At 63.9% G+C, this 19,094-nt stretch overlaps 1 protein-coding gene and 1 long non-coding RNA gene across 4 annotated transcripts in view; one reads left to right on the forward strand and one right to left on the reverse strand.

The window, feature by feature from the left end:
* The window catches only part of COL18A1 (collagen type XVIII alpha 1 chain), an 85,211-nt gene that overhangs the window by 39,178 nt on the left and 26,939 nt on the right, over positions 1-19,094 (reverse strand). The window contains exon 1 of one of the 3 annotated variants that reach the window (XM_080819488.1): positions 8,799-9,464. The exons of 1 other annotated variant lie outside the window; for it this stretch is intronic. In XM_080819488.1, coding sequence (XP_080675614.1) covers positions 8,799-9,444 — 646 coding nt within the window. In that variant the 5' untranslated portion in view covers positions 9,445-9,464. Of the gene's footprint in view, positions 1-8,051; positions 9,465-19,094 lie in introns of those variants that run through there. One more of the 3 variants, XM_080819487.1, reaches the window with a different exon arrangement.
* On the forward strand, positions 17,640-18,817 carry LOC308359227. Its single transcript, XR_013968397.1, has 2 exons — positions 17,640-17,906; positions 18,171-18,817. It is a non-coding gene; the product is annotated as an uncharacterized lncRNA (long non-coding RNA).

The following is a 19,094-nucleotide window of genomic DNA, read 5'->3' on the forward strand; positions in this document are numbered from 1 at the left end:
ACACCACCTCCGATAAAGGACAGTTACCTGTAATATATAAAGAGCTCTGAAAACTCAACAATGAAACAAACGACCTTTTAGAAATAGACAAAAGACCTCACCAGAGAAGACACACAGATGGCCGATCAGTAAAGCTGCTCCACGTCCCCGGTCACCGGGGAGATGAAAACTCAAACAGTGGCGACACGGCCGCACACCTCTGAGAGCGGCCACGGGCCGGCGAGGACGGGAGCGCCCGGAGCGCTCGGTCGCGGCTGCTGGGAAAGCAGGGGGGCCGCCACCTTGGAAGGAGGTTTGGTGGTTTCCCCCAAGACGAAACCTGCTCTTCCCATCCGACCCGGCGATCCCGCTCCCTGAGGTCCCCCCACGGCGGACGGGACCACATGTCCCCACAGAAACCCGCACATGAGGGCGGCGGCAGCTCCGGGCGTAACTGCCAACCCTTGGAAGCCACCCAGGGGCCCTTCCGCGGGGGACGGACGCGGGAACTGTCCCTCCAGCCGTGGGAGGGTGTTCAGCGCGAAGAGGACACGAGCCATCCCGCCATGAGGGGACGCGCAGGGACCGCGGTGCGTGTCACTGAGGGACAGGAGCCGGTCTGAGAAGGCTGCGGCCCGTGTGATCCCAGCGACAGGACTCTCTGGCGAAGGCACAGCGGTGGGGCCGGTGACGGGTCGTGCTGCAGGGGCGGGGAGAGGGGGGGAGGAGGGACGAATGGGCGCAGCACGGAAGACGGGGAGGGCAGAGGACTCTGTAAGACCCCGCAGCGGTGGAGGCCTGTCCCTACGCAGCCGTCCGAACGCACGGAACACCCGCCCCGAGAGGGACCCTCCCGCGAACGACGGAGTCTGGGAGATGACGACGTGTCCGTGTGGGCTCATTCATGGGAACAGACGCCCGACTCGGGTGCGGGATGCGGACAGTGGGGGAGGCTGGGCCTGCGTGGGGAGGAGGCAAATGCGACAAGGGGGCGACAGTTTTTGACAATCCACTGAGATGTGACAAGCCACGTATCAGCAACACGCACTCTTATGCACACACACATCATAAAGTGGAGAAGGTCCTCATTCGTCCTGGAGACCATGAGATACTGTCTCCTCCCACTTTCCTGCTAGACTAGAGTGAAACACCCCAGTGAGACAGACGTGCAGGCACGAAAGCTCAGCACCTATCGCCTTATTACAGAGTCACAACCACAAAATAAAAAATGTCTGGAGTGAGTGGAAAACCTAAAGTTGATATCAGAGAAGAAAATATAGTGAGAACATTTTAAGAAACATCTCGGGGCACCTGGGGGGCTCAGCTGGTTGAGTGTCTCATTCTTGGTTTCAGCTCAGGTCATGATCTCAGGGTCCTGGGATCGAGCTCCGCATCGGGCTCTCTGCTCGGCACGGAGTCGGCTAGAGGATTCTCTCCCTCTCCCCCTACCGCTCTACCCACACACATGCACATGCTCTTTCTCTCTCTCTAAAATAAGTTGCTCGGGGGAGGTTTAACTGTCTATACCTGATGCATTAAGAGCATCCATACTCGTCCACATGTTCGGCTCGACCAATCAAAGCCTGAATGAAATGTTTCTGATGATTTGGAGAGAAAGTCCTAAAGGACATCAATGATCTTTGCAGAAGGTTGTGAACCCCCCGAGCTCAGGGCCATGTCCAGTCACCCGGAGCCCAAATCAGGGCTGGCAGGGACAGGGCAAACAGGTTGAGAGGCCAAGTGGAGCCACTAATGGCACAAGAAGCTGGAAACTCCTGAAAGTCTGTTTGCGGAGGACAAACCAGAAGCACAAGAGAACGAGAGCATTTCCCGCAGTGACACGGGACATTTCTGAGACCTGTCGCCATAGAAAAGAGGGACTTTTGGGTACACAGTGAACCCATGTATGCAAAAAAGGCTTGAGAGTATGCGTACTTGAGGGCGCACATGCATGCGCACACCATGGTACGCAGGGGAGCGGCCCAACATGTCTGTTCCGCAGTGTCCGGAATGTGCAATTTGCAGATGCCATTCATGTGGGGAGGTTCACCAAATCTAACGGCACACATCCTTAAACATGGGGCACGTGGCCGCCCCCAGGGGCTGGAAGTGGCAGGGGACACTCCTCCCTGCAGCCCCAGAAGGAACACAGCCTTGCGGACAGGCACCTTAATTTCAGCCCCGTGAGACGGATTTCGGACTTCTGACCTCTAGAACTGTAAGGTTACACGTCTGCATTATTTTAAGCTACGAAGTCTGGGCCCATGTGTCACAACAACCACAGGAAACTCACACACACATTTACCAAAAAGGCACGAGTGCACGGGAGAGATGCCCCGTTCCAGCAGCGAGAGGGGCTTGGAAGTTGTGCTCAGCCCTCTCTCGCGTGGCTCCGATCTCAACATCTATGTGTTCATGAGCTATTTCTGGGATAAAATGTAACCCGGGAGAGAAGCAACGGAGGACAAGATGATGCGGCAGAGTGGTCTTAAGGGGTGGGAGTGGCAGGCAAAGGCGGTCCCCCAGGGCCAGAATTTGTGGTTCGGGGAAAGGAAGGCTCACTCTGAGCACTGACTGCTCTGCACACTCTCTCCTCCATAGGACGGGGCCACGTGTCCGCAGAAGCCGCTCCTTCCAAGGAGGGCTGCCCGCAGAGAGCCGGCAGAGCAGCCGTGCACGGAGGCAGGGGTCCCTGAGCAGCTCCACACACCTCAAGTTGGGGCCCCCGGAACACCGGCCACGTTGCTTGGAGGGGACGAGACAGGACCCACAGCACAGCCTTCCCAGTCACGAGGCCAGCCGCTCTGAGTGCATGACCCCAGGAGAAGGAGCGGCTGCTGAGTCTTCCAAGATTCAGAAGATCAGAAAAAGAACTTCGAGGGAAGGCAGCATGGCAGTGGGGGAGAGGCTGGGCCAGATACCAGGAAGGGAACTGATCACAAACACGGCCCTACACTGGAATCACTGCCACACACAACTCCTCAAGAGCACAAAGCTGAGCATCTGCCCCGCCACCTGGTTGGCGGTTCTCTCCGGACACGTTTCAAGACAAAAACAAACTGCGTATTACGTGTGACAATCACATTCTAACATGGTAAACCGGATCCAATATCCAGATGGGTGGAGCGATGGGTGGGTGGACAGACAGATGGGTGGACGGGTGGACGGATGGATGGGTGGACGGATGGACGGATGGGTGGGTGGGTGGACGGACGGATGGGTGGACAGATGGATGGGTGGACAGACGGATGGGTGGATGGGTGGGTGGATAGGTGGGTGGGTGGATGGGTGGACGGATGGGTGGACAAACGGATGGGTGGACGGGTGGGTGGACGGACGGACGGGTGGGTGGACAAACGGACGGGTGGGTGGGTGGATGGGTGGACGGACGGATGGGTGGATGGGTGGGTGTGTGGATGGGTGGATGGATGGATGGATGGGTGGGTGGATGGATGGATGGGTGGGTGGATGGATGGACAGATGGGTGGACAGACGGATGGGTGGATGAGTGGGTGTGTGGATGGGTGGATGGGTGGATGGGTGGATGGATGGATGGATGGGTGGGTGGATGGATGGACGGATGGGTGGACGGACGGACGGGTGGATGGGTGGGTGGGTGGATGGATGGATGGATGGGTGGACGGACGGACGGGTGGATGGGTGGGTGGGTGGATGGGTGGACGGACGGATGGGTGGACGGACGGATGGGTGGATGGACGGACGGATGGGTGGATGGGTGGGTGGGTGGACGGACGGGTGGACAGGTGGGTGGGTGGATGGGTGGGTGGGTGGACAGGTGGACAGATGGATGGGTGGACGGATGGGTGGGTGGGTGGACGGACAGATGGGTGGATGGGTGGGTGGGTGGACGGACGGGTGGACAGGTGGGTGGGTGGATGGGTGGGTGGGTGGACGGGTGGACAGATGGATGGGTGGACGGATGGGTGGGTGGGTGGACGGACAGATGGGTGGACGGACGGGTGGGTGGGTGGACGGACGGATGGGTGGATGGGTGAGTGGATAGGTGGGTGGGTGGATGGGTGGACGGACGGATGGGTGGACGGACGGATGGGTGGATGGACGGACGGATGGGTGGATGGGTGGATGGGTGGACGGACGGGTGGATGGACGGACGGATGGGTGGATGGACGGACGGATGGGTGGATGGGTGGACGGACGGATGGGTGGACGGACGGATGGGTGGATGGACGGATGGATGGGTGGACGGGTGGATGGGTGGACGGACGGATGGGTGGACGGACGGATGGGTGGGTGGACAAACGGACGGGTGGGTGGGTGGATGGGTGGACGGATGGATGGGTGGATGGGTGGGTGTGTGGATGGGTGGATGGGTGGATGGGTGGATGGATGGATGGATGGGTGGGTGGATGGATGGACAGATGGGTGGACAGACGGACGGGTGGATGGGTGGGTGGGTGGATGGGTGGATGGACAGATGGGTGGATGGACGGACGGGTGGATGGGTGGGTGGGGGGATGGAAAGACGCATAGATGGGTGGCTGTGTGCATCTGTGGATGGGCGGGTGGGATAACGGATGGGTGGGTGGCTGGATGGAAGTAGGCGGATGGGCTAGCTTCTCACACATTACATAATAGCAAATGGTAGTTTAAGACGTGATTTCTCAAGTGAAAAGGAAAGCAGTCAAAGATGACTTCTGTGTGGCAGGACGGACAGCTCCTTCACCAAGGGGAAGGACAGGGTCAGGGAGATGACCCCACATGGAGAGTCCAACCGCCACCGCACGGGCATGATGGCAGCCACCATCTTATCTTGCTCCTCCTCAGGGAGGCCGCAGGTGCGCTCCTGTCTGCACGATGTCCCACGTCAGCCTTCCTCAGCAGGAAGGGATAACCGGCAGAGACAATGGTGACCCCGATGCCCACGGGGCGGACAGTCAAGGAAGCCCCATCCCGAGCGCCATGTGTCTCCTTACCTGCAGACAAGCCCATCCATTGCTCTGTGCACCCGACATCCCAGCAGGAATGCCGAAGCCACTGCGGGGACCTGTGGGACAGCTCAGCCAGGGTCCTCAAACCACAACTTGTAGGTTGCCAAGAGGTGGGAGGCAAGCCTAGGTATCTCTCCGTGAAGGTGGTCCTACGTTCTCACGTCGGAGTCAGCTGGGAGCCTCAAGTTACCGCAGCAGTTACGTCTGCCGTTGCGGAGTTCACGGGTCACTACAGGTGGGTGTGGAAGCCTGCACACTCGGTGGGTCCGTGACAGACGGGCTGGGCACCCTCCCCAGAAGACAGTGCCGGCCTTAGAATCGCAGCAGTGATGAGACCCCACTGGCTGGGGCCCTGCGGCCTGGGGCTCTGCCTGCCAGGTGTCCGTGGGGTGCTCACGCCCAGTCCTGGGGCTAGACTGCCTGCGTCCACCTCCCGGCTCGCTCTCGCTAGCCACGAGGCACGCACACGTCTTCATTCCCACCAGACCTCAGTTTCTCCCCTGCAAACAGGAACACCACCTGCCCCCAGGCCCAGGACAGGACCTGTCTTCACCGTCACTCCCAGGGACATCAGGAAATGCGCACAGAGAGCAAAGCCCAGGCTGCCCGTCACGGTCCTGTGGCGATGCCCCACTCGGTGCCCCCTTCCCCGGGGCTGTCGCCCTGCTGGCTGACCCTCCCCTGTGTAGAGGCCCTACTCACTTTTCCCTGAGGCCCGAGGGACGTAGACAGACACAGCACCGGGTCCCCCACAGCTCTCTCCTCTCAACCACCTCCCTGGGCCCCAACCAGTGGCTGCACGGTCCCCCTGCCCAGGGCTGGCGTCAGGGCCTCCCCCACCTGCTCTCTCCGTGGGGACAGGAGGGAAGCAGGTAAGGAAGGGCACGTCCAGCAGGCTGGACAGAGCTGCGGCCTTACCAGGTGACCCGTCCACACACCCTTGCTCCAGGGTGAAGGGGGCGGGGGCCATCTCTGCCCTGGAGCCTGGGGCCCCCACGCTGGACACACGTGACGGAAAGGACTGAAACAGCGCGGCCTCCAGGGGAAGCCGCTGTGGGCAGCTCTGGTTGGGTCCCAGGAACGACGCAGCACCCGCTTCGGGCCTCCTTCCCTACAGAGCACCTCAGCCCCTCCACACTCCCCCCACCCCAGAGCCTCCCGACTCCCATGTAGCCCGGGGCCCTCACTCAGCCCGGGTCCTCACACTCATCACCGGAGACCAGCCACCCACAGGGAGGAGGGGCCGGGGGTCCCTCCTGATCAGGGCCTTCCCTCTGCCCTGCCTGTCCCCGTCAGGTGGGGACGGAAAGGCCCAGGGGCCTGGCAGTGGGGGCATCCCCTGCTGGGAGACCAGAGGAGGGATGATGCTCCCAGCCCAAGCCCTGGCTCCCCCGGGACCCTCCCCAGCCAGGCCACACCCACGAAGGACCCTCACGGTGATAAATTCCTGACCCCACCTGTGGCCCGAGGGGGTGTGGGCGGTGAGCACTGCCTGAGGAGTCCCCCAGGGCTCTGCCGGGAACACGGCCTCCCTGACGGCCCGGGGGCCCTGCCAAGGTGTGCAGATGTCCGGTAAGAAGTCCCTGTCCCGCCACTCAGCTAAGCAAGGCAGCTGCGCTCAGAGACGGTCCCCGCCCCACGCCTCCCTGCCCAGGCCACGTGAGCACCGCGTCACCCTAGCTCCCAGCCTGCACCCAGAGTGGCCAAGCCCCCAGACCGAGGAGACCGGCTGGACCCGGCGGCAGGACCCACGTGTGCGCGGGCCCGGCGCAGGCAAGGCACGTGGGCAGGCCCCGTGCCCCCGCCCCCGGGGCAGAGGAGGCGGGCTGTGCCTCAGCGGCCCCGGAGGCCTCACTGCAGTGCTGGGCGCCCACACACGGCTCACGGCCACCGCCACGGCACAGACCCTCGAGGAGGCCACGCCAGCCTGGCATCAGGTGTTCTGGGCGACGAGCGCCTATGGGAGCAAACAGCTCACCGAGGCCTCACCACACATGGGGACGTCGAGCCCCCCGCACCAGCAGCCCCGGGTGCGCCTCCCCTGGGCCCCGACTCTCGGGCAGCCACGGGCCTCTCCGCTTGGCACCCACCGGGTCTCCCAGAGCCTCCTGGTGTGGCTCCTCTGCCGCGTTACCTCCTGGTAACTCCCGCTCGCACGCGGGGCTCAGACTCCCCAGCTCACCTGTCTGTGGCCGCTGGAGCCCCTTCCTCCGCCCCTCCCGCTCCCTTCCTCAGTGGAGCTGGGCACAGGGGCCAGGAACTCTCCCACGCACGTCCCCCAGGGCCACGGCGGGGTGACAGCCCCACCTTGGGGTCCACCCTCACCAGCCCAGCTCCGAAGCCCAGTGAACCCCAGGACTGAAGCAGGGCAAGGCTGTCCCGAGGGCAGGCAAGCAGGACACCCAGACCCCTGGAGTGGGGCCGAGGCCTTGAGGGCGAACGGGAGCATCCACACCGCTCAGCGGCCCTCCCGGGACGTAGAGGCAGCTGGCAGGGCCTCTCTTGGGCTACGGCCTCACTCTGTCCCCTGCCCACCACGTGGCGACGGGGGCACAGTTCAGGCTGGGGGAGAGGCCCAGGAGTGCCCCAGCACTCACAGACGCCGGCTGGGACAGCTCTGTGACCTTGGCAGACTCACTGCCTGCAGTGACCCCTTGACCTTCTGAACAAGTTCTCTCCCTCCAGCATTGGGCCCCGCACCCCCCCGCCATGCAGGCTGGGCCACAACGGCCCAGAGGAGGGGCCAGAATTTGGCTGGAATCCTGGCTCCCTCAGGCAGATCACCGCTCTGTGCCTCAGTGTCCCCTCCGGACTGCGGGTGTCACGGGCTCTCCCGGAGCCGTGGGGAGAACTGGAGGAGCCACGGTGCTCAGGCAGGGCTGCTGCTGAGAGCTGGTGCCTGTCGTGCACAGAGCCAGGGTCACGAGCCCTCTCTCCCCTCCGGAGCTCAGCCTTTCCCCTGCTAAGGCAGCATGTCAGCCCCTCTGCCTCCCGCTCACATCGTGCATGGGGCGGGGGCCTTCGTGCCGGGTTCCCTGCAGCCCGGCCGAGCTCACCTGGCAGGCCAGAGGGACAGGGCGGGGAGGAGAGCCGGCCAGTTACCTGCACCCGGCCCGATGAACACGCAGTAGCCGTCCTCCCGGGCCGGGAGCGAGGCGCAGGGGACCGGCAGCCCACCCCCGGCCAGGTGGCTCCAGCACGCGTCCTCCAGAGCCTCGCAGAACTGGCGGCAGGGCGGGGGCGCGGGCAGCGGGCCGGCGGCACAGGGCGGGGCCAGCAGCAGGCAGAAGAACCAGGCGAGGAAACGGTGGCAGCGCGTCTGGAGGAGGCCCCCCCAGGCCCGGGCGGCGGCCTGCACCTCCTCGCGGCTCCCGTGCTGCAGGTGGTTGGGCAGCCACGAGCGCCCGATACCCAGGCGGCCGCAGACCGGCAGGGAGGGAGGCAGCGGCAGGCAGCGGCCAGCGGCCCCGGGCACGGGCTGCCCGGTGGGGGTCAGCGGGGCCGCCCCCAGCAGCGCGGAGACACCAGCAAGACCCGGCCCCACAGAGTCAGCCCCGTGAGGAGCCCAAGCACCCCCGTCCGCAGTTACAGCCGAGAGCGGGATCCGAGCCACCAGCGTGGGGGGGTCAGAGGAGAGAGCCGAGGGAGCAGCGAGGGCGCCCGGGGGACCCGTCGCCAGGGCAAGCAGATGTGGAGAGCGCCTGCGGATGTCAGGGAGTCGGCGCCGCTGGCTGGGACGGGCTGCCACGGGCAGGAGTCCTCCGCCGTCCGGATCCCGGGGCCGCCCCGGGGACGGCTGGCTCCCCCAGGGAGGGGCCCCACCCGGCGCCAAGGACAGAGCAGCTCTACCTGGAGAAGGTGGCGGCAGCGAGGGCCCGCCCGGGAAGGGAGGCAGCTGGGTGGGCCCTGGCGGGGTGCCGGCCTCCATCCTTGGGGTGTCCGGAGAGCTCGGGGCCATACTGCCCAGCCCAAGAGCCGTGCTGTTCTCTTGGGGGGCGCTGGAGGGCCCGGCCGGCGTGAGGGGGGCTGTGGGGGACACAGGGGCTGGCGTCTCTGTCGCGGGGGAGCCCGCGGGGGTCGTAGTGTCATCCCACAGCTGGACAAAGCTCCGAATGCCCTGAGCCACATGCAGGATCTTGGCTCCCACGCCGGCGATGTTCTCCTCCTTCATGTCCGGGCCCGCGGTGGAGGCAGCCGGTGTGGCGGAGGCCCTGCCCTGGCCGGCCTCCAGCCTCTCCATGGGGAGCGCGGGGCTGGCAGGGGCGCTCCCCTGCTCCGAGGGGCCATGCTGGGGGGCCACGTGCGTGGCGGCGTCCTCCCTGGGCCGCCCATGGGGGCTCGCGGAGACCAGTTCGGCCGGGGGCCCGTCGGTCCTAGTGGACCACAGCCAGTTCAGGCTCAGGAGGTTGGCCTGGGCGGCGGCGGGGCGGCACGGGAGCAGCAGCGGCAGCAGCAGCAGCAGCGGGCCCAGGCGGCCGCAGGGGCGAGGAGCCATCAGTGCTGTGCGCCCCGGAGGAGCCGCGGGCGGGGTCTGCGCGCCGGGGGCGGGGCCAGTTGGCTCCGCCCTCCCCGCCCACAGGCCGCGCCCCTCCTGGCTCCAGCAGCGGGGAGGCTCTCCCCCCACCTCTCCGCTGTCGCCAAAGGGGAAAGGTGACAGGCCCTGGGGCGACTTCTCCCCGGTCTTTGCAGCAGCCACAGAAGGAGAGGGTCCCTGCTCCCGCGCACGGCCCCCCTCCCTCCGCAGACCCTGTGCCCCCTCCTCGACCTGGCCCTGGGAAGGGCTCTGCTGGGGCCAGGGCAAGGCTGGGAACCGCTGGACAGCCCCGGCCCACGTGCGCTGGGAGACCCTGCAACGGCCGGGAGGGCCTGGCCGGGGGCCACCAGTCTGTGGCCAAACCGGAACTTTAAAAAATGCTCAGCTTTCCAGTTCGTGCGGAACAAGTGTTGCCTCTGAGACCTTCACCGGCCGAAGACTCGGAGGGCGGGTCGTCCATGCACGCCCGGGGCCAGGCTCTCACCTGCTCAGACCCCAGCGCCCTTGGGACACCCCATCTCCATCTGGCCCGAGCCACTGGCTGGGCACCACCCGTCCCCTGCTCTGCACTGTCCTGTCCTGAGGGTTTCCAAGCGAACCCCAGGGCGGCTCCAGGGACAGAAGGCCACAGCGGCTGGTGTCTGGCAGGCAGAAGAGGGTTACGGGGCTGGTGGATACTGGAAATGCAATGGGTAGAGGCACATCCCAGGCAGACATGGGTCTCCCCGTACCCTCGCCCAGACCCTGCGTAGAGAAGGGGCTCTGCCTCTCCTGGGTGCCCAGCATGGGGCTGGGTGCTGGGCCTCTTCCAGAGACAGTCCCCGGGCCACAGGGGTGCAGGTGCGGTGGGCTTCCCCGTCCACATGAGGCCCCCAGGGGCCTCCGGCCCAGCACCGGCCCAGCGCTCTGCCTTGACTCTGAATCGCACGGGGCACGGCCGCCAGGTGGCTTAGGAGGCTTCCTGGCTCACGGCAGAGACCCCAGAGGAGGCAGAGTCAGAAGGCATCGGCACACTTACACAGACACCCTGGCTCGCCCACGCACACTCACACCCACTCCCGCCATCACACACACTTCTTTCGCCGTGACATTCTACTTTAGCTCCCACGTCCCCTCAACATCCTGTCTTCCCTAGGCTCTGGCCGGGGTCTCAGCCCACCCTCCCCCCGGGACTGGGTTCAGCCACGTAGCCGCTATGACGTGTCCCCAGCTGTCCCCAGCTCAGGGCACCGAACATGCAATCAGTCAGCTACCGTCCAAAGGGCAGGGCCTGGCTGCTCGGGTCAGAACTCGGATTTCAGGGAAGAGGAACACTGTGTCCCCTCTGCAGAGTGGGGCCTTCCAAATGCAAACATCTGTCTCGGCGAGGCCGTGTTCCCAGCATTAATCCCCACAACGCTCGGAATTCTGAGAAACGTGCAGAGAGCTGTCTCTTTGCTTCAAAATCCACTAATGTGATTTTATGCCAAAAGTGTCTCCGGAAAATCTCGGGACAAAAATTCCAAAGGCTCTCTCCCTTCTCCCGCGCACCCGGGCACATCCGTCGGAAGGCGGCTCCCTTGTCCCTCTGGGTGGCCCTGGGCCCACTCGCCCGTGGGGCCGGCCCTGCAGCCACCGGCTCAGCTCGCCTCCGGGCAGAACAGGGACCCAGGCTGCACCCAGAGGGACGGTAGCTGCTTCCACACTGGCGCCCGCGCCGCGGCCCAGCAGTCCCCCCTTCACCCCTCTCGCCACACCCGCCCTCGCGGCCGCCTTCCAGGGCATCCCCCGAAGCACAAAGCACGGCTAGAGCCTCCAGCGGTCAACTTCACGGCGTGGCCCCGCCCCCAGGTCTCCGCGCCCTCCAGCAAGCAACTCACCAGGCACTGCCCCTCGAGTCTCCTCCACACGCGCTCACACTCTCGCGTGCACACGCACGCACGTTCCCATGCACACGCACACGCGTGCTCGCTCACATGCACGCACACGTGTGTAAATTGTGTGTAAATTGTGTGAGCATATGCGCACACGTGTGCGTGCATGTGAGCGAGCACGCGTGTGCGCATATGCTCACACAATTTACACCCACACAATGCACACTCAGGCAGTGTTCACAGGCAAACTCACATGTCGTACGTCCCCACACATGCACCTGCCCATTCATACCCAGACAACGGCTCTCGGAAAGCACTGTGGTGAAGGTCAGTTTCCCTTGCCCGCTCCTCCAGCTGGGGCTGCCACAGGCCCCTTCCCAGCCCAGGTCCTGGGGGACACACGCCACAGGGTCTGGATCCCGAGGCTCCGACCTGAGCTCCGTGTAAAGGGTCCCGTCTGGCTCGTGCCATGGGAGTCAGGGCTTGGATAATCACCCCAGGTCGCCCATGGGGACAGAGAAGCAGGGGACATCCATTTAAAAATCACTGGGTCAGGGCGCCTGGGTGGCTCAGTGGGTTAAGCCTCCGCCTTCGGCTCAGGTCATGATCTCAGGGTCCTGGGATCAAGTCCCGCATCGGGCTCTCTGCTCAGCAGGAAGCCTGCTTCCTCCTCTCTCTCCGTCTGCCTCTCTGCCTGCTTGTGATCTCTGTCTGTCAAATAAATATATAAAATCTTAAAAAAAAAAAAAAAAAGCTCACTGGGTCAGGTGCTAAATTTCTGAAAGCACTTGGTTCTCCGAAGCCCCCAGCCCAGAAGTCACTCCTTGTGGTCCACGAAAACCGCCCCGCTGATCGGTGCCGGGTCCAGGGCTCAGACCCCAGACTCTGCGGCCACGGCAGGGCCCCAACTGAATGCCGCATCAGAGCCGCGCCAGGAAGTCCCTTGACTACTGGGACAGCTCTAGCCCGAGCCTCGGGGAACAGGGCTTGGCTCCCAGGTTGTGATGCTGAGTCAGGACTCGGGGTCTGTGAGCACCAAGCTCCCTGCCGGCAGCTGCCAGCCCCCAGCCCCCAGCGCCCACTCTCATTGAGGCGCCGGTCCTGAGGCAGGCGGCCGACACACGGGTCTCCTGGTCGCTCCCCAGAAAGTGTCCCAACCTGGGTTTCCCCGGGACTGAGAACGGAGCATCTACAGGGAAACGCAACCCCCTCTGAGCACCTCCGTACCCCCAGGAGACAAAGGAGGGGAACCCCCAGGGATGGCTGAACGCTCAGGTCGCTGTGGCCGGGAGAAGCCCCCCAGGGCAGCAGCGCCCTTTGTGCAGAGCAGCCCCCCGGGTACAGGGCCAGAAGGCCGGCGGAGGCATCTGGACAGACCTGGAGGTGCGGGTGTGCAGGGGCACACTGACCTGACCCCCACCCCAGCACGCCCACGGCCGTCACAGAGGCGTTTCCGGCACGCCTGCCGCCCCCAGAAGCCCAGAGCACGCTGCCCGCCCTGCCCTTCCCTCCGCGAGCAGCCCGGGGGGCCAGACGCGCCCCTGCCGCCCGCCGGGGGCTTGTCGCGTCTTGCTGGGCCGCCTGTTTTGGATTCCTGACTGATGTGGTCTTTTATTTTCGTTTTTGAAGGAGCACAAACACCCACACGTGAGCCGCGAGAATCGGCCCTCGGAGGCACCGGAAGGTGACGCCGCCTGTCCGAGTCGCTTTTGGGGCACTCACCTGTCAGAAACCCGCCGCGTGCCCTCCGAGCCCCATGGCCCACAGCAGGGCCGCCCCTCAGACGGTCCCCGAGCCCCTGCCGGCTCAGGAAGCCCTGGGGTTGTCGCTCCTGTCGCCCTCGGGGACCACGGAACTGCGCAGGGCCGGGCTGGCACGTGTCCCCAAGCCCGGCCCAGCACACCACTGGCCCGAGGGTGACAGAAACCAACAGGAGAGCCTGGGCCTCCCGGCGGGGTCCCTACAGCCCCAGCCCGCCGCGTCTGCCCTCGGAAGCGACCCTGACCACTGCAGGCCAACCGCTGGGAAGAATGGCCTGTGGACGTGAGATGCGGTCAGAGGGCAAGTTCACCGGGCGTCAGGGTCACGGGGAGAACGTGCCGGGTCAGCTCAGCCCGGCTGCAGCGGCCACTCCACCCACCGCCTCCCACCTCTGGAGGGAAGGCCCCCGGGAGAGCACTCGCCGATGCCTGACTCCAAACGTGGGGAAGGGGCTGGAGACGTCAGAGCGGGGGCACGTGACGGGACAGCTGGCCTGACTCCCCACAGACGTCCACGTCGGGGCACAGAGGCGGGAGGGGCTCGGGGCAAGGAGGCGGAGGGGCCGGGCCCGGGCGCAGCGCGCAGGCCTTGAGCTGCCGGGGCCGCGGGCTCCGCAGAGGCCAGCACGGGACCCGGAGCTCGTCTGAGGATGGACGGACGCCGCCGGCAGCCCTCGCTTTGGGAGAGGCACACGAAGTGCCCGGGCAGCGGTCAGGAGGCCGCCGCTCCCCTTAACCAAGAAGCATGTATGTGCGTGCGTGTGGGGTGAGCTCACACGGCTGTGTGACGTGTGTGCGTGCACACGGACGCTCCTGCGTGTGCACATGCGTGTCCATGCACGTGGACGCGGACGGGGAGAGCTGGAAGTGTGGCACATTAGCAGCCAGCAAAGCACGGAGCGGGGGTGTGTGACTGAGCCCAGCCCTCGCCACCCCTCCTTTCTGTGCGTCCGAAATGCAAATAGGATCTCCTTCCCGCCTTTGTCTCCTGTGCCTTCTGGGGGTTCAGCCCGGGACATCGGGAAATGGCCTGGGAAATGACCCAGGTGTGTCCTCACAGCCCCTCTCACTGCACGTTGTCCTTCGAAGCTCGTTCCTCCTCCGGAGCTCCCCACGGACTCGTCCAGCGTCGCCCCGAAGCAGAGCGTGAGCGCGTCCGCTCAGACTCCGGACACTTTTCTGAGACCCGAGGGGTGCCTCCCGCTTTGCTCCTTCCCGAGGTCGTCGGGGTCCTGCTGGTGCCTGGAAGTTCTGTCTGAGGGTCAGGCTCTGCTTGCTGGTTCCGGGCCGTGTGGGGGCCCCCGGCCGGGGGGCTCGGCCTGCTGCTCGGGGGGCTGCCGCGCGACCCCTGGGAAGTCTTCTGGTTCGCGAACACCGTGCGTTTCTCCACGCGGATCTTCACCTCCCTCGAGGCTGCTTCCGACTCCCAGAGTACAAGTTCCGCACTCCTGCTAAATTTACTCCTGAGTACTTTACTCCTTTGTGCTTTTGCAAATGGATGTTTTTACCTGATTTCATTTTTGGATCATTCGTTGCCAGCGTACAGAAGTTCTATTGATTTTCACGTTGATCTTGTATCCTGGAGCTTGATGAACTCACCTGTGAGCTGAAGCCGTGTTTCGTGCATCTCTACGACCGTGTGGTGTGTGCACAGAGCACAATGTCGAGTGGAAGTGGTGGGGGGCACCCGTCTCGTGCGCGGTCGTGGGGGACACGTGTGGCCTCCCCCGGCAGGCAGGTCGTCAGCGTGAGTTCTAGCGGATGCCTTTTACAGGGCTCAGAACGCTCCCTTCTACTCCTACTTTCTTCCGTTTTTATCACAAGAGCGTGTTGAGTTTCATCAAATGGCTTTTCTGGGTCTATTGAGATGACCCCATCAGTTCATTCTTTATTCCACAGGAATCGTGGCATCATAGACGTCAAACCAGCCTTGCGTGTCTGGGGCAGAGCCCGTGGGTGGTGCCGAACAGCAGCTTTCTTCACCGCTGGGCTCTGTTCGCTGCTCCTTGGGTGCCTGTGTCCACACTTAGCACAGATGCTGGACCATGGCTTGCTTTCTCGCGACGTCTGTGCTCGGCTTTGGGGTTCGGGTAATGCTGGCCTCATAAAGTCAGCTGGGAACTGTTTCTCCCTTTTTATTTTTTAAAAGAGTTTCTGAACATCTGGTCTTAATTCTTCAACTGTTTGACAGAATCCAGCTGCAAAGCGGGGCTTTCCTTCATACGGGTACTTTTTGGATTATTAAGTCAATCTCCTTTAACGGCTACCGACCTATTTGAATCGTCTACTTCTCATTAAGTCTCCCGAGCTTGTGTCTTTCTAGGAATCTGCCCGTTCCCTCTAAGCTATCCAAGTTGTTGACGTAACTGTTCACCATTGGGTCAGAACATTGCACCGGAGCAAACAGAGCCGGAGGACCCAAATCTCACCACGTTAAGCGAGGCCATGCGGAGCTGGCCCCAGGCTGGACGTGCGGACGGTGCAGCGACGCACACATCACGGTCAGGAAGGCCAGGACCACCCAGGGTGAGAGCAGCATTTCAACAAACAGAGCTGGACCAAGTGGGCGTCCACAGGTGAGAGCGGAGAGGACCCCTACCTCACACCATCTACAAGAATTAACTTCAAATGGATCAGAAGCTTAAACATAAGAGCTGACGAAACTCGTGGAGGAAAACAGGAACAAGTCCCTGTTACCTTGGACCTCACCAAGGAGTCTCAGATACGAGGCCGAGAGCCTAGGCAACAAGGGAAAATAAGAAATTGTATTAAATCAAACTTTAAAACTTTCATGCCTCAAAGGACACCATCAAGAAAGGGAAAAAGCCCACAGAATGGAAGGAAATACTGAGAATCATGTAACAACCAAGGGACGGGTGTCCGGATGCTGGAAAGACTGGCCACAACCCAGCGACAGACACGTCATCCAATTAAAACATTGGCCAAGACCCGAACGGACATTTCTCGGAGGAAGACGTCCTCACAGCTGCGGGCACGTGCAGGGAAGCTCCGTAGCACCCGTCGTCAGGGAGGTGCGGAGCCCGGCCACGTGGGCTGCGCGTCACACCCGCCAGGACGGTGGCGTCAAGGGCAAAGCGGAAGCAGTCGGGGCCGGGGGCCGAGTCTGAGCTCGCCAGCCACCGGGGGGGGGCAGCTGAACAGGGCAGGCCCCGAGGAAGAGGCTGGCGGGTCCTGAAATCATGAAACACGGAGCTAAAGAGCCACTCGGGAAACGGACCCAAGAGAAACGAAAGCATGCGCCGCCCTGGGGTCGTGCACGCCAGCATTTACAGCGGCACGGTCCCTGACGGTCAAAGGTGGAAACCGCCCCGTCCCAAGCCACGAGTGTCGCCCAGCCCTGAGGAAGAGCAGAGCCGTGACACCTGCTACCACAGACGGGCCTCGGGACAGTCCGAGCAAGGGGGGCACGTTCCACTGACCGCCCGCCCGGAACACAGATGCCCGGCAACACAGGGGCGCGGTTGCTCGCGGCCGGGGAGACGGGCTTCCTCCCACGGTGACAGTCGCTCTGGGCAACCCTGATGATGGTGGGGACCGGCACAGTAGTCGCCAGTGGGCTGTGGCGGTGTCAAGTACACCAGAACAAAGGTGTTCGGAGGAGGGACGGAGCTCGCGTCGCATCTAGAAACCACGCGTCTCCAGTCAGATGCCGTGTGATCTCTGTGTCGGCCGGTGAGGCTGGTCCCCCCATACGTTTGACGACAGCCTTTCCGTCCTCCATGAACCGCCGCAAACCTCCACTCGGGGCCCCGCGCGCATTTCCCACTTTTTAAAACCAGGGACGTGGATGGACCTGGGTCCCCTTTGCCGCTAGTTGGTTTCCAGGTTTGCTCCTGGCCTCTTTCGAGACCCGCGGGGGCTTTGCTTCCAGTGAAGGGAGCCTCTTGCCGGCCGTCTGTGCGCCCCGGTGCCCGGCTCGTCCTCGACGCCCTCACACCCGCAGAGCCGCACTCCTGTCCGCTCTGTGTGCCCGACAGGAATCACGGTCCATGTCCTGGTGAATGCAAGACTCGCAAGCTGTCCCCAGCTCGTGCGCTTGATGATCGGAAACCCCGGCGGGCAGGCCGGCAGGTAGGGACCCTCCTGGCAGAGGCCCCACGCACAACCACTGCCCTGTGCATTAAGGGCACACAGGAGACCGCCACGGGCCAGGATGTGGGACGGAGGGAAGACCACGCAAGCCTGTTCCCCACAAAGGGACACCAAACTCTCGTGGGCTGATGCTAGCCCAGCGGCCAGGACGGGGACGGGTAGCCTCGGCCAGCCTGCGGATGGGCAGTCCCTGCTCCGGGAGTCTGGGGGCCGACCAGCTCCAACGCCAGCGCGAGGCCTGTCTCGCAGGTTATTTACCGAGACCAGAGTCCCCGCACGCCGGCCGCTGAAGTGTTTTTCTGGGAATGGGGCCACATGGGGCTTCACAGAAAAGCTCCCGACCCAGGAAATTAATCTTTGACTAGTGTTTTCACCGGAGCCTCCCGGGGCCTGACGTCCTCAGCAGCGTGGAGACAAGTGACTCACCCCCACAGCCCCAAATACAGGCACAGCACAGCGCCCGGCCCCGGACCTCCCAGGACCCTGGGAGACACCTGGGGAGGACCTGGTGCCCCTGCCGGGGAGGGGCGATGGGGTGGGGGTGTCTCGGCACCTCAGGGCAGGGACTGTGAGGGCAAAAAGAGCCGCGAACAGTCCGACTAGATTTTAAGGGTCTGGCGGGTTTCTCATTAACTGGACGCTTCATGGAAAGCCGGAGGCAGGCTCACGAGGCCAGGTTCCCATGGGGAGGGGACCGGTAAGTTGCTGACCTGTTCGGGCCCCCGATCTGTGATGACCACGCTCCCGTCTGACTGGGGTGAGGGGTTGAACACTCCTATGTGCCAGCACCCCAAATCCGCCCACACCCTCCAGGTCCCACCCCGTGATCCTGGGCCCTGTGCCTGGCCGGGGCAGCATGGCCGACATGGGCAGGCTGGGTGGGGACACAGTCGGGGTCCTTAGACCCACTCCTGACCACGGGCCACCACGAGGACAGTACCCGGGGCTGCTCTCCGCCCAGATCTCCAGAAGCACAGCAAAGGCCCAGGAACAGCCGCGTCACAGAGAGGAACACACGGCGCGTGGTGGAGTTCAAGCAGCATCCGACGGGTGTTTCTGCCCCGGACACGGGGGGTACGCAGCCAGCTGGTCAGCAAGTCACCCCCGAACCCTAGCACGCTCCAGGCTCGCGCCACGGCAGCCTAGGCAGGACGCCCCCTGGCCACAGCTCTGCCTTCTCAGTTCCACGTCCTCCCCGTGGCCAAGGAGCGCTACCGCACTGGCGGGACTCGATCCGGCCACGGGGCCACGCCCTCAGGACGCGAAGGACCCGTGGGGTCAGCGCTTGGCCCGTGTCACTCCCACCCTCCCACCGTGGGCGCGCGCGTCGGCAGAAGGTGGACTGCGGGGCCGCTGATGCCTGACGACGGGCTGGTGGCCACGGACCGTGTGGCTGGGAGAGCCCACCAGGCAGGAGGACACGGGCAAGTACATCCCTGGGAGCAGGGGTGTCCCTGTGGCTGTGGGACCACATTCGCCTAGAGCAGAACACGAGTGTTGCCCTCGTTCTTGTCATGTGAGAACTTTCTAGTTTTGGGTTTTGCGAGGGCAGTTTGGGTAGATACAAGAACAGAACTCACGCGTAAGAATAAAGCAGACAGAGAGCCAGACGCAGGAGCGGGGGGTCTGGTGGTTTTGTCTCAGGCGTGCGCACGCTGTGCCGGGTGGACGACGTGCTGTCACGGCCCCAAGGCGGCCTGGTGGCGCCGGGGAGGGTCCGGTCCCCGGGGGTGTGCCTGAGCCCACGGGATGTCGAGGACAGGCGCATGCGTCACTCCAGGATGACCCGGTGTTCAGGCCTCACCAGAACCAGCCTTGGGCTGGGCCTTCTGTGGGCCTGGACAGTCCCCCAGGTCAGCACTGGCCCAGCCACCCCGACCTGGAC

The sequence above is a fragment of the Martes martes genome, assembly GCF_963455335.1.
Source record: "Martes martes genome assembly, chromosome: 1".
Classification (NCBI taxonomy): Eukaryota; Metazoa; Chordata; class Mammalia; order Carnivora; family Mustelidae; genus Martes; species Martes martes.